Source organism: Pelecanus crispus, chromosome 3 (genome assembly GCF_030463565.1).
Source record: "Pelecanus crispus isolate bPelCri1 chromosome 3, bPelCri1.pri, whole genome shotgun sequence".
NCBI classification, from domain to species: domain Eukaryota; kingdom Metazoa; phylum Chordata; class Aves; order Pelecaniformes; family Pelecanidae; genus Pelecanus; species Pelecanus crispus.
In genome coordinates, this window is record NC_134645.1 from 63,290,917 (window position 1) to 63,318,790 (window position 27,874).

The following is a 27,874-nucleotide window of genomic DNA, read 5'->3' on the forward strand; positions in this document are numbered from 1 at the left end:
CTCTATATCTACACCAATAAATACACTCGGACTTCAGGAAACCAAAACACCTGGGATCTTCTGCATTTCAAGTGGGAACTTACGACCACCTGAATTTTTTCCTGCTTTACTTTTTCTCTACCTCAGCTCCAAACTCGAAGCATCAGCTTTTTTGTCAGGGCCTACATTTGTGTTACTCCACTTGAGCATTTTCAGTGCTGCTCTTTAAATCAGCTAAAGAGTTTCTAAATTAGTAACATGAGCCAGGGATTTGAATGTACCATCTTCTTGGTCTGTCCCAAGAGTAAAGCAGAAGAGCTAAGCCTCTGTTCTATATTTTCCATGTTAACAAGCACAGAACTGCCCTGAGTCTGACCAGATACACACTGTCCTAAAGAAATCAATCTCACAGGTTGCTAAGATTGAGAGAAATGTACAAGAAGGTGAACAATTCTTTTGTTTTGTTTTCATTTATACAAACAGATTAAAACAACTACAGTTGTCTATGCAAGACAATCTACCAACCTATCTCTTTCTCACACAGAAAACACATGCCATATTTGTTAACAGATCTGGGTGGTCTATTAAATGAAAAAGGCAAATTTCAAAAACTCCTGTAATTGGGCCACTAGACCAAAACGCTATCTTCATTCACTTGGACAAATTTCTTCAGGCTCCAGTCAGACTACCTAACATGGACAGGAAACCAAAGCTTTGAGGCAGCCACATGCTGCTTCTCCCCTTACAACAAATAACCACCTCAGTTAATTGTTTCTGATTATCTCTATAAGACTTTAGTCCTAGATGTATATTTACCTTAATGAGACCACCTACCTCCAGAGCAAGATTTTTTTTGCTAAAAGACAATATCCCGGGCACTCTCCATAGTCTAGCTGTGTTGCTCCAGAGGGATATCTGTAGACAAAGTGAAACTTCTCTTCACTGAATCCCCATCCCCTCCCAGCCAAATTGCTGGAGAATTTACACACGTTTTATTGACAGATCATCATCACTCTAAGCCAACACACATTTTCTTTTTGCCAAGTTTATAGGACTTCAGTTTGTATTTGTTTTGAATATATTTTATAAATAAGTTGGAGAGGTGTCTAAGTCAGAGATGTACTGAAAATTATTTTAGCAGCAGATACTACTGACATAACATCTTTGTAGTTCTGCAGATCCCCTAACAAATGTTAGGAGAACTTACTGTGTTACACCAAATGGAGGAAATAAGCAGACAAGGATGGCAAAAACTCAGTCTCCAAGTTCTTGGGCTAAAACGTCCTGAATGAACTTCAATGTACGTTGGTACAGGAAAGCATCCTTCTTCTTTGGCTTACAAATATTTAGATGATTAACATCCACTGGAATAAGGTCTCCAATTCCTAAGTCTGGGAGAGGGAAAAAAAAAAAAAAAAGAAGAAAAAACTAAAGTTCGTAAGATCACCTAGACTGAAAAGCACATCTTGCATTAGCAATTTCTCTCTCAAAAGCGACTTCTCCTGTCTTCAGTTTAACTGCTTTGTCTTCATTTTTTTTTAATGTGCTAAAAGCATCAGCACACACTGTTATAGTCAGATAGAGCTATACATTGCTACAAACCCCACACTGGTAAACCATTAGGTCAGAGTTCTACTATCTTTATTGGGAATATACAAACGTACTTTTCTCCATACAGACAACTTTGAAGAATCAAAACTTTGTTTACCAGCACCTGACTGACAGCGAAGCCCTGACCGAAGTTTATGCATTGACATGAACAAGGATAGGGTTTAATCCAGGGTATCCAGATTCTGATCACCACTAATTGCCCATATTCCTTATGAAATACTTTGATGGGGAGTTTAAAAACGAACCTGAAATATGCCACAAATCACTACATACATATCCAGGGAAATGAAAAATTTACATTGCTTAATTGTAGAATACAAGTATTCCATTTTCTGCTACTGATTTTGGGGCACACTACAGCGTTTATTCTTTCCTGACAGCTATCATTACTAGTGAACTTTCCAGTTAGGATGCTGTGACTGCCACATTCCAGTTTATTATCTATTCACTCAACCTCCTGAGAAATCCTCCATTTTGCTTGGAACTCTGTATCTTTAACCACATAAAATTACATTAGAGCAGGATGAAGTTTGCTTTCATGTGCCCAAGCATGCGTGTAAGAAACAGTAAGCGTACAGCTTGTCAGCCTGGGTTTTGAACAACATTAGCGGTGTGCCACTGAACCGCCACGTACCCTTCTAAAGGCTTTCGAGAGCTCATGTGCTGCATTGTGTGTCATCTCTAGAAGAGAAGAAATATGCTACAAAATTACAAGTGCACAGTGCTTATTTGTGCACTCTGTTATTCAGCCCTCTTTTTCATTTTATTTTGTTAAATCAAAAAAAGATGAATGCCCAGTTTTTCAGTCCTCCCCACCAAAGTTGTATCAGCACCATTTTTGCAAACAATTGCTTCATGAGAAGACATACTGAAAAAATACTGCTAAATATCAACTCAGGAAAACAGGGATGTATAGCGTGCCTTTTTCAGAGCAACTAACCTTGCATTTAACCTAGTGGATTTAGCTGGTGGAAAGCCTAATCTAACACCCAACGAAGCAATGGTTTCTGTTCAAGGCCTTACAAGTACCTTGGGCAGTGCAGAAGAGGGTTTTGCTCAGGGAAAACCTGAAAATATCAGACTTAAAACAATTCTCTAAGTTGAACACCCATAAACAAAGCAAGAGAAAACTGTCTGGTTTTCCCTTCTCCTACAAAAGGCAAAAAGATGGAGGGAACTCTTCAGGAGGAAAACTCTATTGCTTGAGTACCTGAGATATGGAAGATAAAGGTTTCTTAACACCAAAAAACAGCTTTGTGACTTTTTCCTTCCATTAGCAGTTTACTAATTTTCTTTCTTATTTTTTAAAGGAGAAAATAGCTGGAATTTGCGAGAGCTTCTGAAACACTATTCAGCCTACCTATATGAGGATAAACAACAGTTACTCATAATTACAGAGGAAAGGACTACAGCAATGTAACATTAGACCAGGGTCTACCCTGCTTTTTCAATACGCAAGTGTTACTCACATTTAGAAAAATCAAAACAAACAATTGCTATTCTAAGATATAAATGTAGCTGCCTCTGATCTCAGCAGGGAGACTGTAGTTTAAACACAGCCAAAAGTTTAAACAAAAAACCCCACAACGTAACAGATGTATTTTTCTAGGTCCTTCTACCATTGCATTTACAATCCTTCCTCATTATCAATGCTTACATGAATATATACAAAATTAAATAAATTAAATGGCTTTTTGACTTACTTGCTGATTCCAGAGGTACAACATGCAGTTTTATCATGCTGCCTATGTGTGTTGGTAAGGTTTCTGCAAAACTTAGCACTGAAAATTTCTTCTCTTTGGCAAAAGACAGGAAGTCATCATTCAGCTCTTTAAGGGCAGGAGAATCTGAGAAAGAGCACCATAATTTTTGCAGTGTTATCTTGAACATAAGATTATAGCATTTGTCTGGCAAGACCGCATTCCTAAAGAGATGTTTTGGAAAAATTAATACTCCAGTAAAAGGAGTAGCATTTTGTTTCTAATCCCTTTTTCCAGCTATCATATGCAACAACTGTTTATTTGTGCATAGCATGGAATTTGTTTAGAAGAGTCTAAAGTCCAGCACATGTTGAGTTACTACATTGCTAAATGGCCCCAACTACTCTTCTATAAACTTGCTCTGACTCCCTTTTTCCCCTCGCCTCTGCAATCAAATGAAACAGTTACTCAGAATTACTTACAGTAATTCAACACACAACCCAAAACATAAAAGCGGGTTTGTTATTTTTATCCAGCTTTTTCTGACAGCACAATAAAAAAAAGCATCATGAACAGATTAGCATAGATCCCCACTGTTAAATGATAGCAAAGTGAGCGTACCCTTGCTGAGTTCTTTAACCTCCACAGATGGAAAGAGAAGATATCTGGCATTTATAGAATATTCAGCCAGCTGGGAACCATGGTGAGGTACGCTATAAAATATGATTCCTCTGGTGTTGTTTACGATTTTATCCATTTCTGGATTCTTGGAAGCATCCACCAGCATCTTTTTGACTAGAAGACCTGGCAACAGAAACTGAATTAATGCAGGGATTTAAACCACTGTGAAAGTAATGATTGTGCTATATTTTCCATCAAACAACTAACCGTATTCTTGCCTCGGTTGATAAGTCCTTAGTTTGTCAAATATGTGAGATTAAGTTGAAAAAAACCAAACCAAAACTGAGGAGGCATAAAAATAAAATGTCAATGAATGATGCAAATCCAATTTTGGTTTGCTTTAAGCGTTGCTAATGACATTTACTATATGCCTGATCATGGAGAAAATTTTGCCCCTGGATTCCCATTTACATGAATTTCAACTCATTGATTTTGTGTTTTTAAAATCAACACAGTAAAAACAAACAGCAATAAAAATCCTTTCAAAATGTATATGCTACTGAATATAATGTATTAACAAAGTAGAAATCTATTTTCCATTTTTAGGTCTTTGCAAAGTTTTTAGATAAACTATTCTGCGTAATTGCATTTCAGACTGAATTTGGTTAACAGCTTATTCTGAAATATAACAGCAAATAAATCCTTTATATCAAACAGGCAATGTCCTTACCACCCATGCTATGTGATACCCACACCAGAGGTCTGTCTCCAATCCCAGCAGCTCTGAGCTTGTCAAGAAGCTCATTGCTCCTGTAAGCAATAGACTTCCTGCAAAGAAACACACAAGCATGATGAAGCATGACAGGTTAAAACACAATGTTAAAACAGCATGACTTTTCAGTGCTGCATGTTCATGAAAGTGAATTAGGTACATAAAACATTACTTACTTAATTATTGTTGCTACATTGAAAAGTGCCAGAAACTTTTGTAAGGTTGGCTTCACAAGGACAACAGGAATTGAGCTAAATTCAGTTTCTTGATTTGGCTAGAAAGTTTTATTTTAATTTCACTCACCACTCATTTCCTTTAGCTTTAGTTCGACAAATGTCCTTACGGAGTTTTAGATAGTTTCATTTACACATTGTAACAAAATTATGCTTCCACTTTATGAAGCATCATCAATGCATAATGAACTTTATCCCCTGAAACGAGAATATACCTAATGTCTGACAAAAATGTATTTTGCTAAACAACGCTCAAAATGTGGAGCAATGTATAGGAATTTAGTAACTAAGTGCATGATCAATGAATACATTAAAAAAATCACAGATAATGTCTGTTATACTTTCCAGACAATCAAACAGAAGACCTTTGGACAATGAAAACATCAGGATATTGGAGCAACCACTGTCCAAAGTAATTCACTTCATCTCTATTGGCTCTCAGCATTCTCACTAGAAATTGCTTTTATAACACATAAGAAAAGGTTACTCGAATGTGTCTTTTTCAGCTGAACAATAGGCTTTAGGATAGCTGAGAGACATAAAAATTCACTTTTGAAACAGTGAATGAGCCTATACATTTAGAGCAATCATAACGTTGTGATTCTACTGCTACATCTTTGTTCCTGCTAGTTAAAAATATCTTCAATATCTTTCACTTTTTATTAACCATATCAAATTATAAAATAATCAAATACTATGCTTGGGTGACCATAAATAGCTGGTAATGTTATTTTCTATTTTGTAATAAAAAAGACATTATCTTAAAATAAATACAGAAATCTTTTTCAAATTTTCTTCCATTATAGTTACCCCAGATGGACACAGGAAAAAAGTTCTCTTAGAATCATAGAATTTTTTAGGTTGGAAAAGACCTTTAAGATCATCCAGTCCAACTGTAAACCTAACACTGCCAAGTCCACCACTAAACCATGTCCTTAAGCGCTACGTCCACATGTCTCTTAAATACCTCCAGGGATGGTGACTCAACCACTTCCTGGGCAGCCTGTTCCAGCTCTTGACAACCCTTTCCGTGAAGAATTTTTTCCTAATATCCAATCTAAACCTCCCCTGGCACAGCTTGAGGCCATTTCCTCTCATCCTATTGCTTGTTACTTGGGTGAAGAGACCAATACCCACCTCGCTACAACCTCCTTTCAGGTAGTTGTAGAGAGCGATAAGGTCACCCCTCAGCCTCCTCTTCTCCAGACTAAACAACCCCAGTTCCCTCAGCCCCTCCTCATAAAGAATTGGGCTCTAGACCCTTCACCAGCTTTGTTGCCCTTCTTTGGATGTGAAACAAGGTACAAGGTCCCTCTACAAGGCCCAGTCTTCTTTGGACCTTGTAAAGGTAACCACCTACGTGTTTTTTACCGTCATTGTTCTGCCTAATTTCAAATAGGCATATTAACAGCCTGTGCTGGTTTTGGCTGGGGTAGAGTTAATTTTCTTCATAGTAGCTAGTATGGAGCTATGTTTCAGATTTGTGCTGGAGACAGTGTTGATAATACAGGGATGTTTTAGTTACTGCTGAGCAGTGCTCACACAGAGCCAAGGCCTTTTCTGCTTCTCACCCCACCCCACCAGTGAGTAGGCTGGGGGTGCACAAGAAGCTGGGAGGGGACACAGCTGGGACAGCTGACCCCAAGTGACCAAAGGGATATCCCGTACCATAGGATGTCATGCTCAGCATATAAAGCTGGGGGAAGAAGAAAGAGGGGGACATTCGGGGTCATGGCTTTTGTCTTCCCAGGTAACTGTTATGCGTTATGGAGCCCTGCTTTTCTGGGGATGGCTGAACACCTGCCTGCCAAGGGGAAGCAGTGAATGAATTCCTTGTTTGGCTTTGCTTGCATGTGAGGCTTTTGCTTTACCTATTAAACTGTCTTTATCTCAACCCACAAGTTTTCTCACTTTTGCTCTTCTGATTCTCTCCCCCATCCCACCGGGGGGGAGTGAGCGAGTGGCTGTGTGGTGCTTAGTTGCCAGCTGGGACTGAACGATGATACAGCAATGTCTTCCTTATTTTTTCCCTGTTTACGTGCTTTCTTTAATGCAATAATTGCATTGATCCTTCGTATATCCATAGGGAGGAGGGAATGAAAAAGTACCAAGTTCCCAGCCTATTATATGCATGCTGAATTTTTTTCTCCCCTACACAAAACATCATAAATTTTCAGATTCTTAACCTGTAAGCAGTCATGTATATGCCTCCACTGAGTACACAAGTTGAACCTACAGTACTAGTTACATGCTTAAGTATCTGCATAAGTGTTTGAAGGACTCAGCTTAGGATCTGATTTAAAGATCACCAAACTCAATTACTAAGCCTAAAATCCATTCAAGACAAATAACCTTTACAGGTTCAAAGTATTTTTATTTTTTCGAAGGAACGTGTTTGGAGGTAGCATCTTCCTCTGACCTACCTGGTTCATGTCAGTAAAAATACAATTCCTCTGACACGGACAATTACAGTATCTGACCAAACCAGATACAGTTGCTGTATCTTATCTATCAAAGACTTATATCAACCTCTTCCCAGGGATTAACACTTCTTGAATAAAATTATATGCTTCATTTTATCGTGAGTATAAAGGCAGAGTACAGTGATTTTTTTGCTGTGCTTATGAAGTGTTATTGGGTCATTTTAAGTTTAAGAAATATTCCCCTTAGGATATAAAATTGATGTTATATTTACATCAACTAATAGCATAATTTAGTGTCTCCCCTAAACATGAAGCAGAACAGACTGTAAGAATTTAGGAAGTTGCCACAAGTAGTTATCCATGAGGCTAAAAAGCTCAAGCACACCATGACTGTACCTAATGTTTTTCCAAACTTGATTTTCAAATGCAACAGGAAAAGTTAAATTCACTGTTTCACACCAGGTGATTCCAAGATCAGCTTTACAGGTCTCCCTCCTGCCCCCGCTCCAAACTGTGGACACTACATTTGTTACCTGTGAGCCTCAACAGGACATTTTGCTTTCCAGTCACTCAAATGGGTGTCATATTCCACAGATATGATTCTAAGGGCAGGACAGTCTGAAGCCAGCCATGTCTAAATTAAAGAAAAGCGAAACCAAAAGGAGCTTGTAATTGAAGTACTTAAACTCTTGAAAGCAATTTATCAGCAATGGAGCAAAGATGTTACTATGGGGACAATATCAAGCAAGATCTCTGCTCTTCAGGTAGTCCCCAAATACATCTTGCACCTAGACTGTTAGACTTTTATTACATGCTGGTGAATTCTATCTAGCCTGTTCCCCAGCCACAAAGTAGGTAAATGATGGAGATGGATTACTAACTCATGCATTCCTGGCTCCCTCTCCTGGGCGAAACAAGAATTACTAAGATTACCAACAGGACCAATCAGTTCAAATTTTACAGAGATACTTCGGTGGTTATACCAATTTGAGTTGCTTGAAGCAGTTAATTATTTATTTACCAACAATATTTGAGTAGCAATCTGCAAAAATTGAAGTACCCAGACACCTATGTGAGAAAGGATACTTAATTTAAAATGCAATTTTATGTATCTTATTCCTAGCAATAACATTCCATCAAAAAAAAAAAAAAAAAAAGAGATCATGAGGAAAGCAGCCATTGCCTCCTCTTTCACTAGCAGAAGAATGATGGTGAGAACATTAAATTCAGCAGGGATTTTCCTTTGTAAGAACAACCTGTTCAAAATTTCAGCTTGCTAACAAAAATCTGTCAGGAACTTGGAAAATGCTACTTGTATAACAGATTAGAAATCATTTGATTCAAAATAGACAACTGCAAGACAGTGTAATTCTAGATCCTCTAGATAGCTCTCATTAACAAGAAAACAGCAGCCACATATGAAAATGTTATTGTCTTTTTACCTTTGGCCAGCACTGACTATAGTCCTCTTCCCCTTCTGAAGCCTTTTTATCCAAATGCCGGTCAATGTCTTGCTGTCGCCAGGTTTTAAATGCTGCTCCCAAAAGACCATGAACAAAAAGGATGTCTGCTCTGATGGGCTGACTGATACAGAAAAAGGAATTTTGAAGAGATGCATGGTACATATTCTTTAAGCAAATTAAATTTACACAGAACTTTTAACCTAAGGGATGCCTTGCATGGTTGCATGGGATGGTTGCTATTTTTAACACTATATGTGATTTCATATCTTACGGACAACACTTCATGACATTTCATATTTCAAAGAGGATACTCAGATCAAGACAAAAAACAGGGATCTGCCCAGAAGACAGAGATATAAAAAGAGGTATGGAAAGTACCCACCTCACAAGTTGTATTTTTCTATAATGAAAAACACCATTCTCTCCAGCTACTGCTAATGCAGCTTGATAGTTCCAGCTTTATCATCAAATTAGATCCTCACTGTAACCTGACTAACACCAGTGACCCAGGCAATAGTTGCTACTAAGCGCCTTACCATGTTGGAGACTGCTTCAGTCCCAGATACACAATCACTATTAAAAGAAGCTGAAGCTGTAAATTTACTGCACCTTAGGCCAACATGTGCTGCTGCCAACAGAATAATTACAAGGCACTGTACGCCAAGACAGCCAGTGCAAAGGTTAAATGGTTGCAACATGTGCAAAGCAATAATTCATCTCAGTTTGTGTTTGGACTTTTCCATGCAGTACAATAATACTCCTTTCATGGCTGCAGACTGCTCCCATCACTTCTATTGTTCTCCTATTTGAGAATCTAAATTCAGTCCTCTCAACCCACCAAAGAACAGGAGGAGAAGGTGACGTGAGTACAGCAGCACTCTGATGTCAACTCTTCCAAAGTTTCATACCTGAACAGTATTAACAAGTAAGTCAAAGCACAGCATGTTCAGTATCTCCTTCTGCTTTACCTGCTACGATATTGTGGATGCAAGACGTAAACACCATCTGGATACTTTTCTTTCACTGTGTCCCTGTCTAGATTAGCCAAAGCTCTGGATGCATGAGAAGACTGAATGACATGTGGGGATTTCATTACTTCAGCAAGTACAGAAACCCAACCTACATTGAAAAAATAAAGTGGCAAGTTAACTAATTAGAAACATCATCCAAACAAAAGAATTCAGAAACATCATCCTTCAAAGTATACTTGTGAAAATAGATGTTAAAACTTAAGAATGGTAACATCAAAACAAATTATTTCAGTCCACTCTCTTTACTGCAGGAAAGCCAATGCTAGATAAGTGGAACCTCCTAAATGCAAAAATCCAGAGATCTGAAGGAGAACCCCTTCTCAGAAGAAAAAGAAAGTGTATCAGCAGGTCAGTGCAGTTGTCAGAGAACAGATCTTGAGCCTCTTTTTGCAGGTAAAATGCAAGAAAGACAGAGAAAAGAAATGTCCCAGAGAGAAAATGAAGCTTAAAGCATAAGAAAGACATAGAAAACAACCCACAGGAATAATGGCAGGTGGAAAAATTGACGCTTGCTGTGAACGTACAAGCATTTCTAATTTTAAAATCCAGTGTGTGAAAACCTGTTTAAGGGATTAAAATGTCCTTGCTATTCTAAAAAGATTATACTATTTATACCTAAGAAACATAAGAGAATTAATGAAGGAAACCTTTGAATACATTCCTCAATAAAATTTTAAGTCATAGCTACCTCAAGAAAAAACAGACACTTTATAATACTTTACTGAAGATGTAAAATATAGTTTCTTAGACATGGATGGGGATGTTCACAGACTACTGAGAAATGCAAAGGACTACCTTCCCCCCTCCCCGACACATATATTTCTTTATAATCCTGATAAATCTTGTTGCTGCTAGTAAGAGTAGTCTACAAATCACAATTACATTAAAGTCAAGTTCATAAATAAAACCTGGGAAGACTTGGAAGAGAGATTTTTCCAATGGAGGTTAATTTGAAAAAGAAGAAACAATTTACTTAATGAGCACTGTTTCAAAATCATGCACAGTACATTGTTATTAGTATAGCCAGTATGTTGCTAATTCAAAAGTAGTTCACTGTGGAATTAGGAAAAGAATTAATTGACATGTGAGTTTTGTTTAAATGCAAGTACCTTTGAGAACTGCCAAAAAATATCTTTTTAAAGAATTATGTATTTAAATTACATTTCTAAGCAGAACAGATGTTGACCACTGTGCAAATTCTCCTTAAGAAGAACACTACCTAAAAATCTGTTTTCAGTTCTCTAAACACAATGAAAGACTGCCAAGCTAGTCTGCTTAAAACTAGCAAGGTCTCTGGTTTTGCATTTCTCTTAAATGAGCCAAGATGAAGGGTCAAAAATAGTGTTCAGAATGCTTCTGCCCCCAGATACCCCATCACAGCTACTACACAGTGCATCATTGCTTTTCTTCCTCTTCCTGTGCCAGCAGTTTTTGCAAAGGAAAAGAGCTTTAGAGGTTCTTTCTTCTTATGCATCATCCAGCAACAAAAGAGAAGTCCTATCAACTCTTGACCAACAGCATCCAACTGCTCACCTCTGGAGTCTGGTTCACTGTCTAAAATTCCATTTGTACCGAGAGCTCTGCACCAGGGAGCTGCTGACTATTCTGTTACAATCTCTTCCTCTACATGTACGATTTTAACAGTCATCATAAGAATGTAAAATGGTGCTAGAGCTCAGATCAAAGGCCTTTGTAGTTCAGCTGTCTTTCTCCAAAAGTGAGCAGTAATGGAAGTTGCAGAACAATAAAAGAAGAGAGCAATAAAAGGGCAAGTATATAGTTCTGATTCTCCACTATACCCTCTGTTTTCTACAATCAGCTTGACTTCTGTGTGTAGAGCTTTATTGCCTTTTTTTTCCATGAATTTGTCTAATCGCTTTTTGAAGCTTTGTAAGTCTTCAACAATCACAATGTTTTGTGGCAAGTTTTAGTTTGGTCATGCACTGTATGGAAAAAAAAAATTTGTTTGTTCTGCCTCTTGATAATTTAATGTACAAGAACCTTTGGTCTTGCATTATGAGAAACAGCAGATGCTCATTCCCTCTTTGCCTTCTCTACGCCAGTGAAGATTTTACAAATCTCCATCATAATCTCCTTCAGTCACTTTTTCATACTAAGTGTCTTAGTCTAGTTATTTGCTCTTTCTACCATAGCCATTCTGATTTTTCATCACCCTCACCTTTCCCTGTGCCTTTGCTGCTACTTCTTTTCGAAACAGGGAGATTTAAAATGCACACTGTGTTTAATAGGCAGACACCAGCTCGGACGTATACAAGGGCCTATTGATATTTTCTATTTTTCTTTTGATTTCTTTCCTAATAAAACATTGGGAATTATTAATTTGGTACAGAACTAGAAGGAATAATTTCATTGTGATACTTAGGGGGTATTAGAAAAAGGCGCATCAGAGCAAAGCTTAGCAGAAGTTACCAGCGTAACACAAAACAAGGGAGGGCAGGAAGGCATGTTTCACTTTGTTCCAAAAGGTAAGGACTGAAAGCTGGTCTGTTCCTTTACAAGACTAAAACACAGTCAATTGGGGGGGAATTAAAAAAAAAAAAAAATCTGCAAGGTAGATGATCTGTAAGAGTAGGAAACTCAAAAGATTTTTGCCAGTAATGTGAGCCGAACATCAACCAAGTCCCAATTTTCACCATCCATCAGACTTAGAGCACCTCTGTAGCACTGATGTATATTGGCTAGAAAGCATACAGGAGTTTTTAATCAACACCATCTAAACTGTCTATATTTTTTGTATTTAAAAAAAACCCCAACATCTCCCCACCCCCCCCAAATATAAAAAAACATACCACTGCCACAGTCTGTTGCATTTTACAAAAGCACTGAATCCTCCAAAAATTTTAGAATAGAAATCTGACATTCAGACTGCTTGCACTTGCTTTCCTTTTACCTGCACGTACTATGGATGAATGAAGGCGTTCATCCAAAGCCATATTTCCAATAATGCGAATTATGTTCCTTTGTATTTTTGCTGAATCTTTACGCAGCTGGTATATCCTCTGTAGTAGCTGGAGGCCTCCTTTAGCTTCAATTTTATCACAGTGAGAAGAAACCTACCATTATACAGTAAATACAATGACAGTAAGTAGATGTTCTGCAAAAGGTTCTTTGAGATGCTGTTAATTCACAGATTAGGGAATTTTAAGGAGCCGATAATGATGCAGAGCCCTTATTACATAGAAATTCTTATTAATCTAGAATTTATTATGCCCCAGTTGAAGAGGAAGTAAATATTTAACATGTTAAATGCATGATTTCTATGGATTGACAACCTGAAAGATGCTAAGTACCATGACTCTACTCTCCTCCACACCTGAGGGAGGTGAGATTGCTCTCACTTGTGTGATCAAATTTCAGCTGAAGTTCAAGAGTCTGAACAGGACAATTGTATGCATTTGTTAAAGCACTATCTCAACCAGAGCTACGTGTCTGTTTACTTCCTAAACCGCAATCATTATAATCCCTTCTCTTTGAAATGTGAAGGTATGTCTACACTCCAAACAGTACTGCTATCATTACTGATCTTAAAGGCAACAATAGATTCTAGTCCAAGCAGAATGAATATGCACTAATTAGTTGCAGTGTCAACTACTGACATTGGCCAAATGCTTATGTCTTGAACATGTTGTCTACAGTGCTTAAAAATGTGTGGTAGTTATGGAACTGCTGATGTCCTCAAGCCTGTGGCTTTCAACAAAGACACACATTCGGAATGAGTACAGTCACAACTTTTTTAAACCAAAAATCTGGAACATAACAAATTCTAGACTAACTCAGAATTTCTAGGTATATGGAAGATGTGAAAGGAATACTGGCAAACTGCACTTCACCCATCCCTACTACCAATAACAATCTGGTATTCTCAACAGTGTTTCTCAGTGTTCTAGGCTTCTGAACAATTAAGTGCACACTGAAGAGTGCAGCAACAGGAATCAAGAAGAATCATTGTTACACAAAATCTTCCATACTCTTCATCTGTGTCTGCAAAGAACAGACTGGTCCTGGGAATGCACTGTACCAGCTGCATGCTGTGCAACATTCTGCCCAAAGGCAGTGACCTTTGTGAATAGCCAAGGTTTGCATTCCACTCTAGCTTCTGATTAGAGTGAATTCATGAGGCTACTTTGCTTTCTGGAAACGTGGCATTAGAGCTAGATTAAGAGCCATAAGAAGAGACCGCTTGTAAGCTTTCTGAACTGATGTACACCAACTCATACAAATCCACACACACTTTGCACTGAGAATTTCACATCATCAGTATCTTTCTTACTGAGAAGCTGCAGAGCAGAAACACTGTTTCCTCATGGTATCTATCTCCAATGACTTTGAGTGTGAGTGGGAGGTAGCCCTACACAGACAAGACTTGTTAAACCCACCTGGACTTCAGGCATTCTCTCCTGCTTTTCTGTGTCAGAGCTGCCCTTTTACTTCTTGAAAGACATACACAGGTATACTACAGGGGAACTTATACAGGCTAATGGGAAACAATAGCAGAACTTACATACACTTCCCACGAGAAAAAAAGAGTTTGTTACGCTGCCTTCCAATTCACATCAGTCTCGGTTGTCTGAACATCCTTACAGAAGGGGTGAGGGGTAGGAGACAAGGAAATGGCAACTGCTTCCCAATATATGAGACAGCATTGGAAATGAATGTTTATAAACATAGCTTTTCAGTTATAGTTTAAAGGACAAATTACCTTAGAATGCTGTACTAAAGCTTGCAAGCAAAAGAGTTCCACTGTCTCTGAAGGGATTTTACTCAATGTTTCACAATATGGAAGCCCATTTCCTCCAAAACACCATAAGCCTCCCTGAAATGAGAATCAGTAAAAATTACACCACATTCCAAATGGCTACATAAAATAAGCACTTCTAAACTAAAATGTTAACTGTGTAATGATCTATAGAAATTGCTATAAAGAGTGCACAGCATGCATGCATTTTTCAAAACGTACAAATTACACAACAGTACACCATAAAAATAGATATTTTTAACTGAAAATATTAAATAGATTTCCAGTCAGTAGTCTCCGTAGTCTATTAACTTCAAAACATACAATAAAGGAGGAGAATGTAGGATTTTAATTTTGTTAATTAATGTTGTCTTTTAAGATCGTTCGCTTAAGCATAAAAAAGCAAGAATCAGACTGCATCTAGACAGACTTCCATAGTTGCAAAAATGAGAAGATGAAGAAAGGTCTTCAGCACTTAGCATAGTCTCTGAAGACCAGTCTCTCTCAATCATGCAGTAGGAAGACCAGCATAACCTCAATAAAGAACAGTTTTCTAGAACAGCGTGATTATCAAAATGCCTCCATTTGTGGTGTCTTACCAAAGCTCCCTTTGTAGCAGGAGCTCTGGCTGTGAAAACAATAAAGGAGTCATAGTGTAAAAATAGTACACATAATTGTGTCATAGGAAACAAAGAGTTATTGCACTCTGAAACCTCTAAATAAAGCCTGTCAAGCATAATTATTAAAATATGACAGTCATTTTTGTTATGGTATGTTACAAAAAATAATAATCACCGATTTAAAAAGTCACAACTTAAAAAAAAAAAAGAAAAGCACAAGAGATAGTGGATGACACTGGCATTACAATTATTATTTTTAAGCAATAACTGCACTTTAAATAACATTCCTAAAGCCACTTAGGAAGTTGTTGGACAGAGAGAGTTGAAGAATTCCTAGTTTCCAAGTCCAAACAGACCACTAGACTACTCCAATTCTGGTTCTGGCAACAGTGTCTTGTTACAGGGAGGTACTTCCATGTATATAGTATGTAAATAGTAACAGAGTTTACTATTCAACGTGTGCTAACAACTTATCAGTTTGCTAGTAAGAATTAACAGAGGTTTAATCATCTCAGCAGTGAAAGAACACTCGAACAATGGTAAGATAAAATGTGAAAAAATCATTTTATGAGCACTGCAAGGGGAAAGAAATGTTCTGAACAAAATGTTGAAGTATTTGCTCTATGGGAAGGCTTGTAAGTAAAGATATAATCTTTCACTAGACCAACTAGTATAGCTGGGAAAGATAAACAAGCTTTCAAGCAGACAGACTGTATGTAGAAGAGATTTTACTTATGTTGTATGGTCACAAAGTCTCTGTATTTCTCTTCCTCTTATACTGCTCAAAAATATGGAAACAAGTTTGTGTCTTTGAGCTCTGCAGGAACAAAGAATCCAAATAGTTCTATTCTGCAGGTGGGAACTCACCCTTTGCGCAGCAAGAGTCTGACTACTTTCACGTAAAGCAAGAGATGTAAAGTACTGGACACATGGATCAAGACCACCAGTCTGAGGTAAAGATACTAACAGCAAGCGAAGTTCATCTTCTATGGGATAATCCTGTGAGAAGTAAGCACAAATAGCTTTTAGTTCTGTTCAAAGCATGAAGCAAAACACAGAGAAAAAAGATCTGAAATAATGGAATCAACCACATTAATAAGGCCATAAAATACAAATCCTGGACTTGAGTGCTCTGCAACTTCAGTTTAACAGTTATACCTGTAAAGACTTTGGAAACCAGTAATTCTAAAACCACTGAGTGATGAAAACTAAGCTTTAAACTTCATATTTTGATGGTCTTACTCTAATAGGTCCAGAGGGGCAAAATAAAAAAACAGTTCCTCTTGGCACAGGAAGCTTAAAAGTTCTCCCTTAACTACACCGTAATTTTGGTGCTGCTTCATTAAAATGAATGTATAAATTACTAGTAAAAAAATACAGACATTTCTTTTCATCTTTTATCTTCAAAATATTCATATAGATATTCATTTAATAATCCAGGGTAGGTGACAGGAAAACAGATTCAAAGTAATTTTATTTGCCTACAGTCATGGAACTTGCAGTTACTCTAATCATTGCTACAGCCAGAGATGGAGACATATCTGATGTGCAGAGCAACACTTGCTGCCACAATGATTTGCTTCAACTTCCTAAGTGGCAGACTGGGAACTCTTAGCTTCAATGACACAGCAATCATACTGCTGTAAAGTATATACAGAACCATATACTAGTATAATCTACTACTTCAGGGCTGACAGGTACAGATCCACTATCATGTAATGTTACAAAGATAAGAAAGCAAAAACTGAGAATATCACTACTAATCAAAGCCGGTTTTCAGAGTTTTATTGGTTAAGATGTACAGGTATTCTCTGACAGTGACCTTTGCCAGCATTCATTCTATTAGCATTACAAAAGACCTCTTACATTATGCTTTGTGTGCCAAATCTGTTTATTGAAGAAGTTGATATGATGACATGATTGATCAAACCATCATATATATACACACACACACACACTTACTAATTGACATAAAAACAAAGCAAGGGCAGATCTATCCAATATGGATTTGCTGGTACCCAAAAGCTGGCAATAAAGAGGTGGTCCTACAGCAGGCTTAGGCATAAAGCAAACAAGGCTGGTAGATCTTACTGTAAGTAAAGAGGATGGGGAAGAGACACATCTCCACCTCAGAACCTCTGGAGGCATTTGGGAATTTAAGACAGATTACTTAAAGCTGTTCCAGATGTTACATATCTGCTTATCTGATTAATTCTCAAATTATTGAGAATAATTCTCAAATTATTTCTCAAATGTATCGAGGTACAATGCATTTTGCAGCTAGAATCATACTTATTGAATTTTCTGTTAGAATACTATCCAATTAAATCTAACAAGTACTGTGATAACTGAAATTAAATAAAACTTAATAATAACACTGAAGATCATCTCCAAACACTTTCTGTAACTTCTAAATTCACACATAAGTAGATTAAGATGTCAAAAGGAGAAGACAGCAGAACTTTTGGTGAAAGACAGTGAGTATGTCTACATTAGTGATTCAATGTGTTGGAGGAATTTTTCCAGGCAGCAAATCTGCATTGCATCTGCACTTGGGAGTCACATGGTGCACTCAGAATGATTTCCCTACTTACACAATCAAGGTTAAAGCTGAGTGCCAGAACACTACCTAGAGCACCACGCTAGCAGTGAGGACGAAAAGGCCTCCAGCAGCGTTCTCTATGCAGAGGATTCTGTCAGTATCAACAAGGCAATCTAGGACGACTTAATATAAGACTGCTTTGCATTGCCTATTAGGTACAGACAGGCAGTGCATGCATCAGACTGGTAACTGGCTCAAAATCCACTGCTAGTAAATGTGTAATATGGACATACAGTCTGAGAACAGTAAGTGAGCAACCCCCCATCCTTCCTTCCATCATGCTGTTCACTAATGCAGATATACCCCGGGGTATATCACTATATTATAGTTTCGTATTTTGGTCTTAATTTTACTACTTGTTAGTTACTTTAGAACTCCACTTTGGTATGGTTACCAACAACAGCAGCACTAGAAACAAACAAGCAAGCAAAAGTCATCTAATACCTACTTTATAGGTATCTAATATCTACTTACATTCTTTATTTTTGGCAATGGTGGTGGAGGCAGGAAAAAGCGAAGGTCAATATCTTTGGATCGAGCCAAACCTATAGCAGTCCTTTGATCACAGGTTTGGGCAACTGTACCATACTGATAATCTGTAGTACAAGAATTTCAGTGTTAGGGTTAAAACTAACCTTAAATGTGTCATTTGGTTTTAAATGTGGTTTCTGATGTACTCTGTTAATATACTTGAAAACAGAACTACTTGTCTGCAATCTACATAAGTAAGCTCTGATTTTGTAATGACAAATCCAAAAGATTAATACTGCAGTTGTTAGACCAGCACTATACTGAACTGAAGACCCCTGGGCACTAATTGTTCATTATAAACCAATTTAATAAAGGTCCTCAGATACAAGTTGAACACAAGCAAAAGCAAACATTCAGTACTGCCACTGTGAAAAGGAGTATAAGGACTACAAACCCAAACTTAATCCCCTGGGCTTGAGTCAAAATTTCAAAGGCATATGCATATTTTTTTCTGCATATAGTATTAAAAACCAGACCCTTAAATCCAAATGCTGCCAAGACACAGACACCTAATTCTAAATGATACAAAAGCTGTGTTTCAATAAAATTGTTGAAGTCACAAAATCAGGTGACCTCAGAAAAGGCAGGATAGCACCAAAGTATAGTTTTAAGTATCCCTTCCTAACTGAAGATACAAGACAAGACTTTCAGTTACCCTGCTGAAGGGAAACCAGACTTAAACAGTAACTACTGTTCCTTTCCAAAACCTACCTATTTTGTAACTGGAGAAATTGAAAATTACATACTAAAATTAAGTGGCAAACTGAAGGGAAAGAAAATATAAAGTGGATCAATATTTATTCTATAAAAACTAGTTTCTATCCTTGTTACTGTTATACAATTATACAACAAAACTGACAAGCCATCTAAAATATACTTTTCACAAACAGTCACAGATTGTCCATCTTTTTTCTTTGGTGCAGACCACTTACAGCTGCAAATTGAAGCCACTGAAGTGGTGCTTTGGACAAGCAGAATACTGTATTTATGATAACAGGTATGCTGAACCATTTGGTCCTAGCTGTGAAAAGTTAGCCCGTTTTCATTCTTCCTTGGACTCAGTTTTTTGGAATATCAGGTTAAAAAAAGCCCATTTCCCTCATGTGGTAGTTGGCAAGAATAATTAGTGTTTGCAAAACATCCAAATACTACAGCAATGAGCACTACAGAGAAAAGGAGATAACAAAAAGTAACTAAATCCCCACGTATTGGCCATCTTGTGCACTGAGATCACCTGCTAACAGTATTCTCCTATGAACACAAGATGGTTATACTGAATTAGTACACATAGCTTCAGTTTTGGTACGGCCTAGCTTTCAAATGTTTTGAAACACAGCTTTTTGATGTAAACTGCTTGGGGTAATTAATTAGAATTTTATAGAGGCAATCTGAAACCAGATAAATCCCATGGCGTGGAATTGCACTGGAAGAGTGAAACGTCCTCAACTGACTGGATTACCAGAATAACGAGAGTCAAGATTAGAGTGTCAGCTAGTTTATGCGGACTAGTGATGGAGGGGGGAAGAGGCCACACATATACACCCCTCTCCCCCTTTACTTGGGGGTTCAAGGATATTCACTGCTAGAGAACAGGGAGGACTTATTACTACCAAATAATAATAACTAGGATGGAAAATGGCTTGCAAATAATGCTTGCATATACAAGTCCTCTACCTCTAGTTTGTCATTGCTACCTATTAGCTCCTAACCAATTTTTATTAACTCAACCACGGTCTTAAACCCACTCCCCTACAGAGCCTTGTAAAAATCACTGCCAGAACTAGTGACCTTGTTAGCAGTTCCAACAGAAAAGCTAAGGAACTAATGAACATGAACTGCTCTCCCACACCACAGCAGTGGCTGCAATTCTCTAGTGGGGAAACAGAGAGAGGCCTGCGCTGCAGGTACACACTCTGTAGCAGAACATTAGGAAAGAAGAATTACTTGAAATGTAAATAAACCCCCCGCATTTCAGGCCAAATTTCAGAGCGTATTTACACTCCTTGCAGCTACTAGCCTTTTTTCATGTTGGTAGCAGACTTGCAACAGCTAACTGAGACTTTGTCATGTTTCTGGGATGAATTAGGCTACATCAGCATACGTTACCACGCCAGTGACTGTTGCTTGCCAGGTCTTGTACAGCCTGCAGTCGGACGTCTTTGTCTTCTGACTGACTTCTCTTTAACAGGAGCCATAAGGCACATTCATGATCTTCTCCATCAAATGTACTGAATTGTTCTTTTACCAGGAAACAAATAAAAGCCAATTTATTAATAATGAGCATTTTAACAGTCACGTTTCTATTCATTGAGTAAAAAAAAAAACTGTTTCTTTTAATATTTGAATATTAATCATTAACAGTAATTTAAAGTGTAATGTTTTAATATTGAATTAGTACAATAAACAATGACAGAATGGCATTAGTAAAATGGTGATCCTTAAATTAATAGGATATCTTTGATTCATTTTAGTGGCACCAAGTTGCCATTTCATATATATGTTACACATACACACCCTGGCTGGCACTTACCAACCAGAATTGCCAGCTTCCTGCAGGAGCTGGAAATGATTAGCAATTCTTGAGGCTCTGACCTTGGACAATTAATTTCATAGCACCACAGTGGAGGTACATATTGTTATAACCATTTAACAGACAGTTAAATGAGAACAGATAGTATGCCTCAGGAGTGCAGTTTCTTATATGAATTGAAATTCTTATTCTAAATTACTCTAAAAAGCAGTGACACACTGTTACAAAAAGACCATGCTGTCTTCTGTTAATATTGGCAGTTCTGATGAAAGCATAACATACTTTTCTAAAATGAAATTTTAAGAGTATTTAGTTCCCCAAACACCTGTTGTACACAAAACTGGTATCAAATATTAACCTGGTATCTTAAGCTTCAAATCTCTTCTGAAACAGGAAAGAAAAAAAAAAAATCTCAAAACTTTTTAACCATCAATTCCATTTACTTTAAGAAAAGGAATGGGTTTAATACACAGAAATGACACTAATATTCTATATTAATAGAGAAAATTATAGTAATATTACCACCGTTTCAAACACAAAAGAACATGTTAAGGTTGTAAAAAAAATTATTTTACTTTCTAAAAGGCTTATGTTTTACTATTCAAAAATAATTATCATAGATAAAGCCATGCTTTCAATACCTACCATTAAAAGGTCTCCGGAAAATTTTAGCTTCTGTTTCTAGAATCTTCCTCACAGCTTTATGGATTTCTTTTCTGGCTTGGTATGTGATCCCTATGAGAGTATTTTTAGATTACTGGAAGTCTGAAAGACAGTTCTATTACATTATTTTTCATATATGTGTGTGTATATACAAAGACAAACATAAGGTCTTGCACCTGGGAAAACATAATCCAGGAGTGCAGAACAGGCTGGGATCTACTCAGCTGGAGAGCAGCTCTGCGGAAAGGGACCTTGGGGTCCTGGTGGACAACAAGCTCAATATGAGTGAAGTGTGTGCTGCTGTGGCAAAGACAGACAACAGGATGCTGGGTTGCATCAACAAGGACATCACCAGCAGAGATAAAGAAGTCATTATCCCACTCAGCGCTTGCCAGGCCACACCTAGAATACTGTGTTCAGTTTTGGTCCCTGCTATACAAAAAAAGATGTGGACAGGCTGGAGAGGGTCCAGAGAAGGGCCACAGAGACGATCAAAGGACTGGGAAGCCTTCCATACGAGGAAAGGCTGAGAGAACTGGGTTTGTTCAGCCGTGAGAAAAGAAGGCTTAGGGAAGACCTTATCACCATGTTCCAGTACTTAAAGGGTGGCTACAAAGAAGATGAGGACTCCTTTTTTACAAGGAGTCGCATGGAAAAGACATGGGGTAATGGGTACAAGTTACTCCTGGGGAGATTCCAATTGGACACAAGAGGAAAATTGTTCACAATGAGAACAATCAGCCATTGGCATATCTCTCCAGGGGAGTGGTGGATTCCCCAACATTGGATGCTTCTAAGATTTGGCTGGACAGGGTATTGGGCCATCTTGTCTAGACCATGCTTTTGCCACAAAAGGCTGGACCAAATGATCCTTGAGGTCCCTTCCAACCTGGTATTCTATGATATATACATGAAATATATCTATACACACACACGTATATGTATGGACATATATATATACACACACATATAAAATTATCTCATATATAGAGAACTGTATGTATAGAACTATCTTAAAAAAACACAGCCACCAGCTTAAAATAAATTTGGTGACGTTGTGAAGAATATTGTTTCTGTAACAGATCTCAGGAAACATATCTTTCCTTATATAAGGGTGACTTCCAGAAACATTCTATTCTCTTAAAATCCTATTTTTAGAATCCAAACAATTATGAATCTTACCTTGATATTCACTTGGATTTATAGAAGTTGTACGTATGTATACATAGGATTTAAGTTTTTCTTGATGTATAGCTTGAGTATCGATTTGCAGTAACTTCTTCAAGGACAGGACTTCATATGTAATGAATACAAAACCTCTTTAAATAAAAGAAAATTGCATATGAATACCAATTTTAAAAATTATGATGGCAAAAATACGTTAACAATCATTTTGGTATCAGTCATCCAGATCTTACTACATAATAGTCTGCAGATTATTTTGATTTAGCAAAGTAGAGAAAAAGACTCTAAAATACTTAAAATGAGTAATAACTAACAGAAAATATGCTTTAAAACTATATTCTACGATGTCTAAAGGTCCCCTAATATAGTCACTTTTTTTGAAAGATACATGAATTAAAATTTAACTGTATATATGTTACATATATGCGTGTCAGTTACAACTTACCCTAGTATAAGAGATCCAGTTACCTTTGCAATTTTTCCTTGAAAAAATGAAAAATTCATGTCAAACAAAGTTGTGTGCATCACCTCAATATAAACATAGTTAGCATTTGATTACCAGACAGCAAGAATTTCAGCCATTAAGAGTAAGCTTTTTAGAATTTTTGTATTGCTCTTTGGCTTTCAGGAAATCATTACCTAAACTTACAAACAGAGAAAACATTACTTGATTCAAATTTCCTGCTCTCCTAAGCGAGACAATAAAACATGTATCCTGCCAGTGCTATTTACTTTGAGTATTGCTACCTATCAATTACATTAATTGCTCAGCTGCAAGAATCAACAGTAAACTTTCTCTGCCTGCATCACTAGCATTCATTTGGAACTCCAGATTATTTTAAGGCGTTAACTTTTTCTTACATGGTGTGGATATTTCTCCAATCTATATGAATACATACAGGAGTATGTATGTTCTTTGAAAAGTCATGCAGGAACTCCCTAGGAAAAAGTACTTTAAAAATAATTCCACTGAATTTAATTTATAAAGCAAATAGCTGTAAACACATGGCACTTACAACAATTTCCCTTTTGAGTCTAAGGATTCCTGTCAGATTTGAGCTATTTTGTCTGGACAAAGTTGAGGTGATTATCTAGATGTAAGGATCTCAATACAGGGAAACTCTATTAATAATTACCAGTAGCAGCAAACCCAATGGAACACATCTCACCTATCATGAATAATTTCTTTTCCTCAGCATGAATTGGGAGATTCGCCCCACAACCACCACCACCAGGTTCGGTCTTCATGAGACCATAAGAATTTTGGCATGCAGACAAGAGGCAGCTACATGTTGAAGAAATAACTGGTAGAGAAGGTTGAAAAGGCAAAAAAATGCAATGCTTCCTGCAGAGCAGAAAGGGAAATATCCTATCTCTTGATGCTCAAAAATAAACTTTGGCATCATAAGAATTGTCATTCTATACAGAAGGCACCAAAGAAAGAAGAGACTAAGCAGGGAAGAATGCAGAACTAGTATCAGTAAATAAGGAGGAAGAAACAATAGAAACAAACTTTATTTAAACTTTATGGGTGTAATTGTTTCATGGCTCTAGAGTTTAAAAATAAATCAAGCACAAAATGCAGTTGAAGACAGTTTAACGAGATTGTATCTGGGGGGGTCCCTCATCTCGTGTTCTAATCCCACATATTCTGCTGGTGTCATTTTACATATCACTATGCAAAGCAAGGTCAGAAGCAGACACCCACTTTAGGCAAATAAAAGCTTTTGATCACAAAGTATTCAGGGATTTAGATCTTTAGTATCATTTAATTATGCATAGTGTCATACCAACACAGACTTTCCCTTTTTATTAAAACCTCAGATCAATACATATAGAACTGTACTTACTGATATCATTCCATGGTAGATGTGTTTTTGTGGCTGGACCAGAAGTTCCTATTTGTCTATAGCAAAATATACAGTAAGCGGCCACTGACATTCTGTATATTAAAAAAAAAAAAGTAGTAATGACTGATTTGAGAAATACAGCAGAAAACCTGTAGCAGTTTTCCTTCCTGTCTTTTTACAGCAAAGGTCATGATTTACAGCAAAGGTCACAATAAACCATATTGATATCATTTCTCTCCATATAAAATGCTCTAATTAAAGAAGTCTATAAAATCCTCAATTTAATAGGTTGTATTTCAATTTCAAGAAAAGTTTAAAGCAGTTTTTCATACAATTTTGCATTATTGTTGATTTTAGTGAGTATGTATCTCCAATTAACTTCTGTGCTTCTAAGTCTAGTAGCTCTTCCTTACATACCAGATACGGTCATATCTCCATACTCAACATGACACGGGCTTTAATACAACTCAGTAACCAACTGCTTTTAAAGTTCATAATTGATTGTGTTAGCAAGTAAGTCTTTTATTTTGACTAACAAGGCTCCAAAAACTACTACATATTTTTGCCCTTAAAGGGCAAATCAGACTAATGCTTCAAGAACGTAAAAACTCTGCAGTTAATGAAAAAAAGTATTGGTTCTAAAATGCTCTGACACCATGGGCTTGTGAAACTCGTAGGGCATGCTTACAGGTAAAACATAGAGGATGCATCTCATTCTAGAAAAAAAAATCTCACATATGCAAAAGAATGAAAGCATAGCCATGCCCATGAAGAAGAGGAGAACCCTTCCTAAAATTAAGACCTTAGCAATTCAACACTATGAAGACACAGAATACTGACAGGCTAATTGCACTGCATTCACTGAATGCTGAAATCAAACTAAGCAATGTAGAATTTTTTTCTGAATAGTCTCAAACAAACGCACGTAACGTATTTCAGAACTACCAAAGTTCTGAATGTAGAAGTAACCCAATGCAAGCATGAATCTTCTTGACAGTAATATGGTCTCCATGAAGGTAGTATCCGAGTGCTTCAGAAATATGAAAGGATTTATTCTTCTGATGGATCTATGATACAAGACCCTGAATTTTCCCCATTTTACAGGGAGAAAAGTGAGCTACAACAAGCATGCTGCAACTTCCTAACACATTCTAGATATTACCTTGCCTCTTTGAACAAGTGGGACTATTCAAAGGGACTGTAAAGGAGCCATGCTGTTTAGCCCACTGATCAAGGCTGCATCTTAACCACTGCACAATGAGTTCAAAGAAAGTATACTTGTATTAGCCCGGCACTGAAAACCAAGGCAATTTAGGCCAGGCAAAAGCACCAATTCCTGTTTCTACCCCTTACATGTATTTACCATTTTATGTATCAGCAAATGTTACTGCCTTTACATTTGAGTTATATAAGAAAAACTTACCTGAAGTTAGGAAAATATACAAATCGGCTTTGACAACCCACCCCAGTCAAATTCTGTACATTACTTCTGCTCGACTTCATCTCAAGTCTTAATAGATAGAATATGTAGTATTTTTAGTGCAAGAATTATGCCAAAATCCACAAAGAATATTAAACTTCTGTAACAATCACAAAATACACAAAAATCTGTTGCTGTACACACTGCAGAAGTAACACAAAATTCCTATTTTATGACAGGTGAAATTTTAGTGTCTGCACTGATACACTTATGCTGACTGAAATACTGAATTAAGTTAATCTGTTTAAACAGATTTAAAACCGCACCACTATCTATCATACCTTTAAGAAATTATTGTGTTGGAAACATAGGCATCCTTATTAAATGTCAAATTAAGTCTGTACCACCACAATGACAATTAACTCAAAATGATAAAATGCCATGCGTGTAAATCTTGACCAGTAAATCTGATCTTGAAATATGGGAGCTCCTGATATTCTCCTTGAATTTAAGGTAATCTCTACAGACCAAAAAAGAGTTTATATCGCTTTTAACATCAGTGTCCAATTTCTCTAAACAATGTGACTTTTTTGTTTCCTTCCATTAATGTGTCTTCCTTCTTTTCCTGTTTCCCCAAAAGTTTTAATTTTTCCCTGTTCTCTTGCTTGTGTTGGAGAGATTTTGGAAAAATGTCAGCATTACCCCAGCACTGCCACAATCACAACAGACAACTTTTTGGCTTCTGTCACGTTTATACATTCACTTCAACAGAGTACACAACACTACAAAACACTTTTAAGACATTAATAACCAGTCCCCTGGAGACATCACCCCTGCCTCCAAACTCTCTGCCTTATCTACGGCAGTTCCTTTACTATCTTTATTCATAGAACCACAGTATTCACGTTTATTCTTCTACCTAACCGCAGTCTGTAACTGCAATAAACATGCACTTCGGTGACAGCAGGCATCACAATTCCCTGAATTCAAAACATGCACCCGCAAACACAAGAGGCCAAAGCGAGTACCATTTCTTTGTCACCAGGAACCTCTGTTCAGGTCTGGGAGCAAATACGCTTATGTATATAAAAATATAATGCAAAAGGACCTATTCTGCACCCTGTTTCACAAGCGGTTCAGGAAGCTCTGCAGCCTGCACCAAGCTCATGCTCCAGCCCATGCCGATGAGGCTGTGTGGTGCCAACGTTTCTGTCATTATCCCAGCATGGGGCAGGAGCACTGCTGCCTCGCAACTAGGGTACATTTCAAAAAAAAAAAAACAAAACCAAAAAAACCCCAATTTTAGGCATCTAAATGGCCAAGGAGCAACGCAGGGATAACTCTGTGCCTCTTTCCAAAGGGGAAAAAAATATTTGTTACCTTTCACGCGCTCAGAGGGAGCAGGTGCAGCCTGAGGCACCGCTGCTGTTTCTGGAGGTTTTTAACAAGCGCGGGCTCCGCGGGGCCTGCCCGGGCGGGGCAGCGCCGCTCGGCAGGCCGAGGCCGGGGCGCCGGGGAGAGTGGGGGCGGCGCAGTGGGGCGGGCGCCCAGAGCGACTTCGAGGCCGAGGTCGCTAAAATAATAACACACGTTAAACGGAGAAAACACCCCGCAAACCCTCTGAGGTAAACAAGCACCCCGCTTCGGCAGGCGGCGGCGGCGGCGGGGCTGAGATCCTCCGTGTCCCGCCCCAGAGCCCGACCCCCCACCGGGCCCGCCCCGCCCCGCTCCGCCCCGCTCCGCTCGCCATTACCGAGCCCCCCCGCCCGCCCGGGCCAAGGCTGCCGCTACCTTCCGCCTCCGCCGCTCCTCCCCGCGCCGGCGCTCACGCGCTCCCGTGACGCCAGCACGCTGCGGGCGGCCCGGCCAATCCGGAGGTGATGC

The 27,874-nt window shown here is 37.9% G+C and overlaps 1 protein-coding gene across 3 annotated transcripts; it reads right to left on the reverse strand.

Annotated features, from left to right (window-relative positions):
• Positions 1–27,446, reverse strand: SERAC1 (serine active site containing 1). 3 transcript variants are annotated; one of them, XM_075707899.1, is made up of 17 exons: positions 27,371–27,446; positions 24,571–24,662; positions 23,166–23,202; positions 22,718–22,854; positions 21,518–21,607; positions 20,449–20,580; positions 18,286–18,407; positions 16,077–16,208; positions 14,554–14,667; positions 12,745–12,907; positions 9,771–9,921; positions 8,782–8,923; positions 7,873–7,973; positions 4,642–4,739; positions 3,912–4,094; positions 3,294–3,437; positions 1–1,370 (listed from the first exon to the last, which is right to left on the reverse strand). In XM_075707899.1, the coding sequence occupies exons 2-17, from the start codon at positions 24,659–24,661 to the stop codon at positions 1,234–1,236; spliced, it is 1,974 nt and encodes a 657-aa protein (XP_075564014.1). In that variant the 5' UTR covers position 24,662; positions 27,371–27,446; the 3' UTR covers positions 1–1,233. The 3 variants fall into 3 exon arrangements, with proteins under 3 accessions (XP_075564014.1, XP_075564016.1, XP_075564017.1); XM_075707901.1 differs by lacking the exon at positions 27,371–27,446 and adding an exon at positions 23,890–24,005 and having other exon boundaries at positions 24,571–24,602; XM_075707902.1 differs by lacking the exon at positions 1–1,370 and adding an exon at positions 2,827–2,950.
• Between the last annotated feature and the right edge of the window lie 428 nt (positions 27,447–27,874).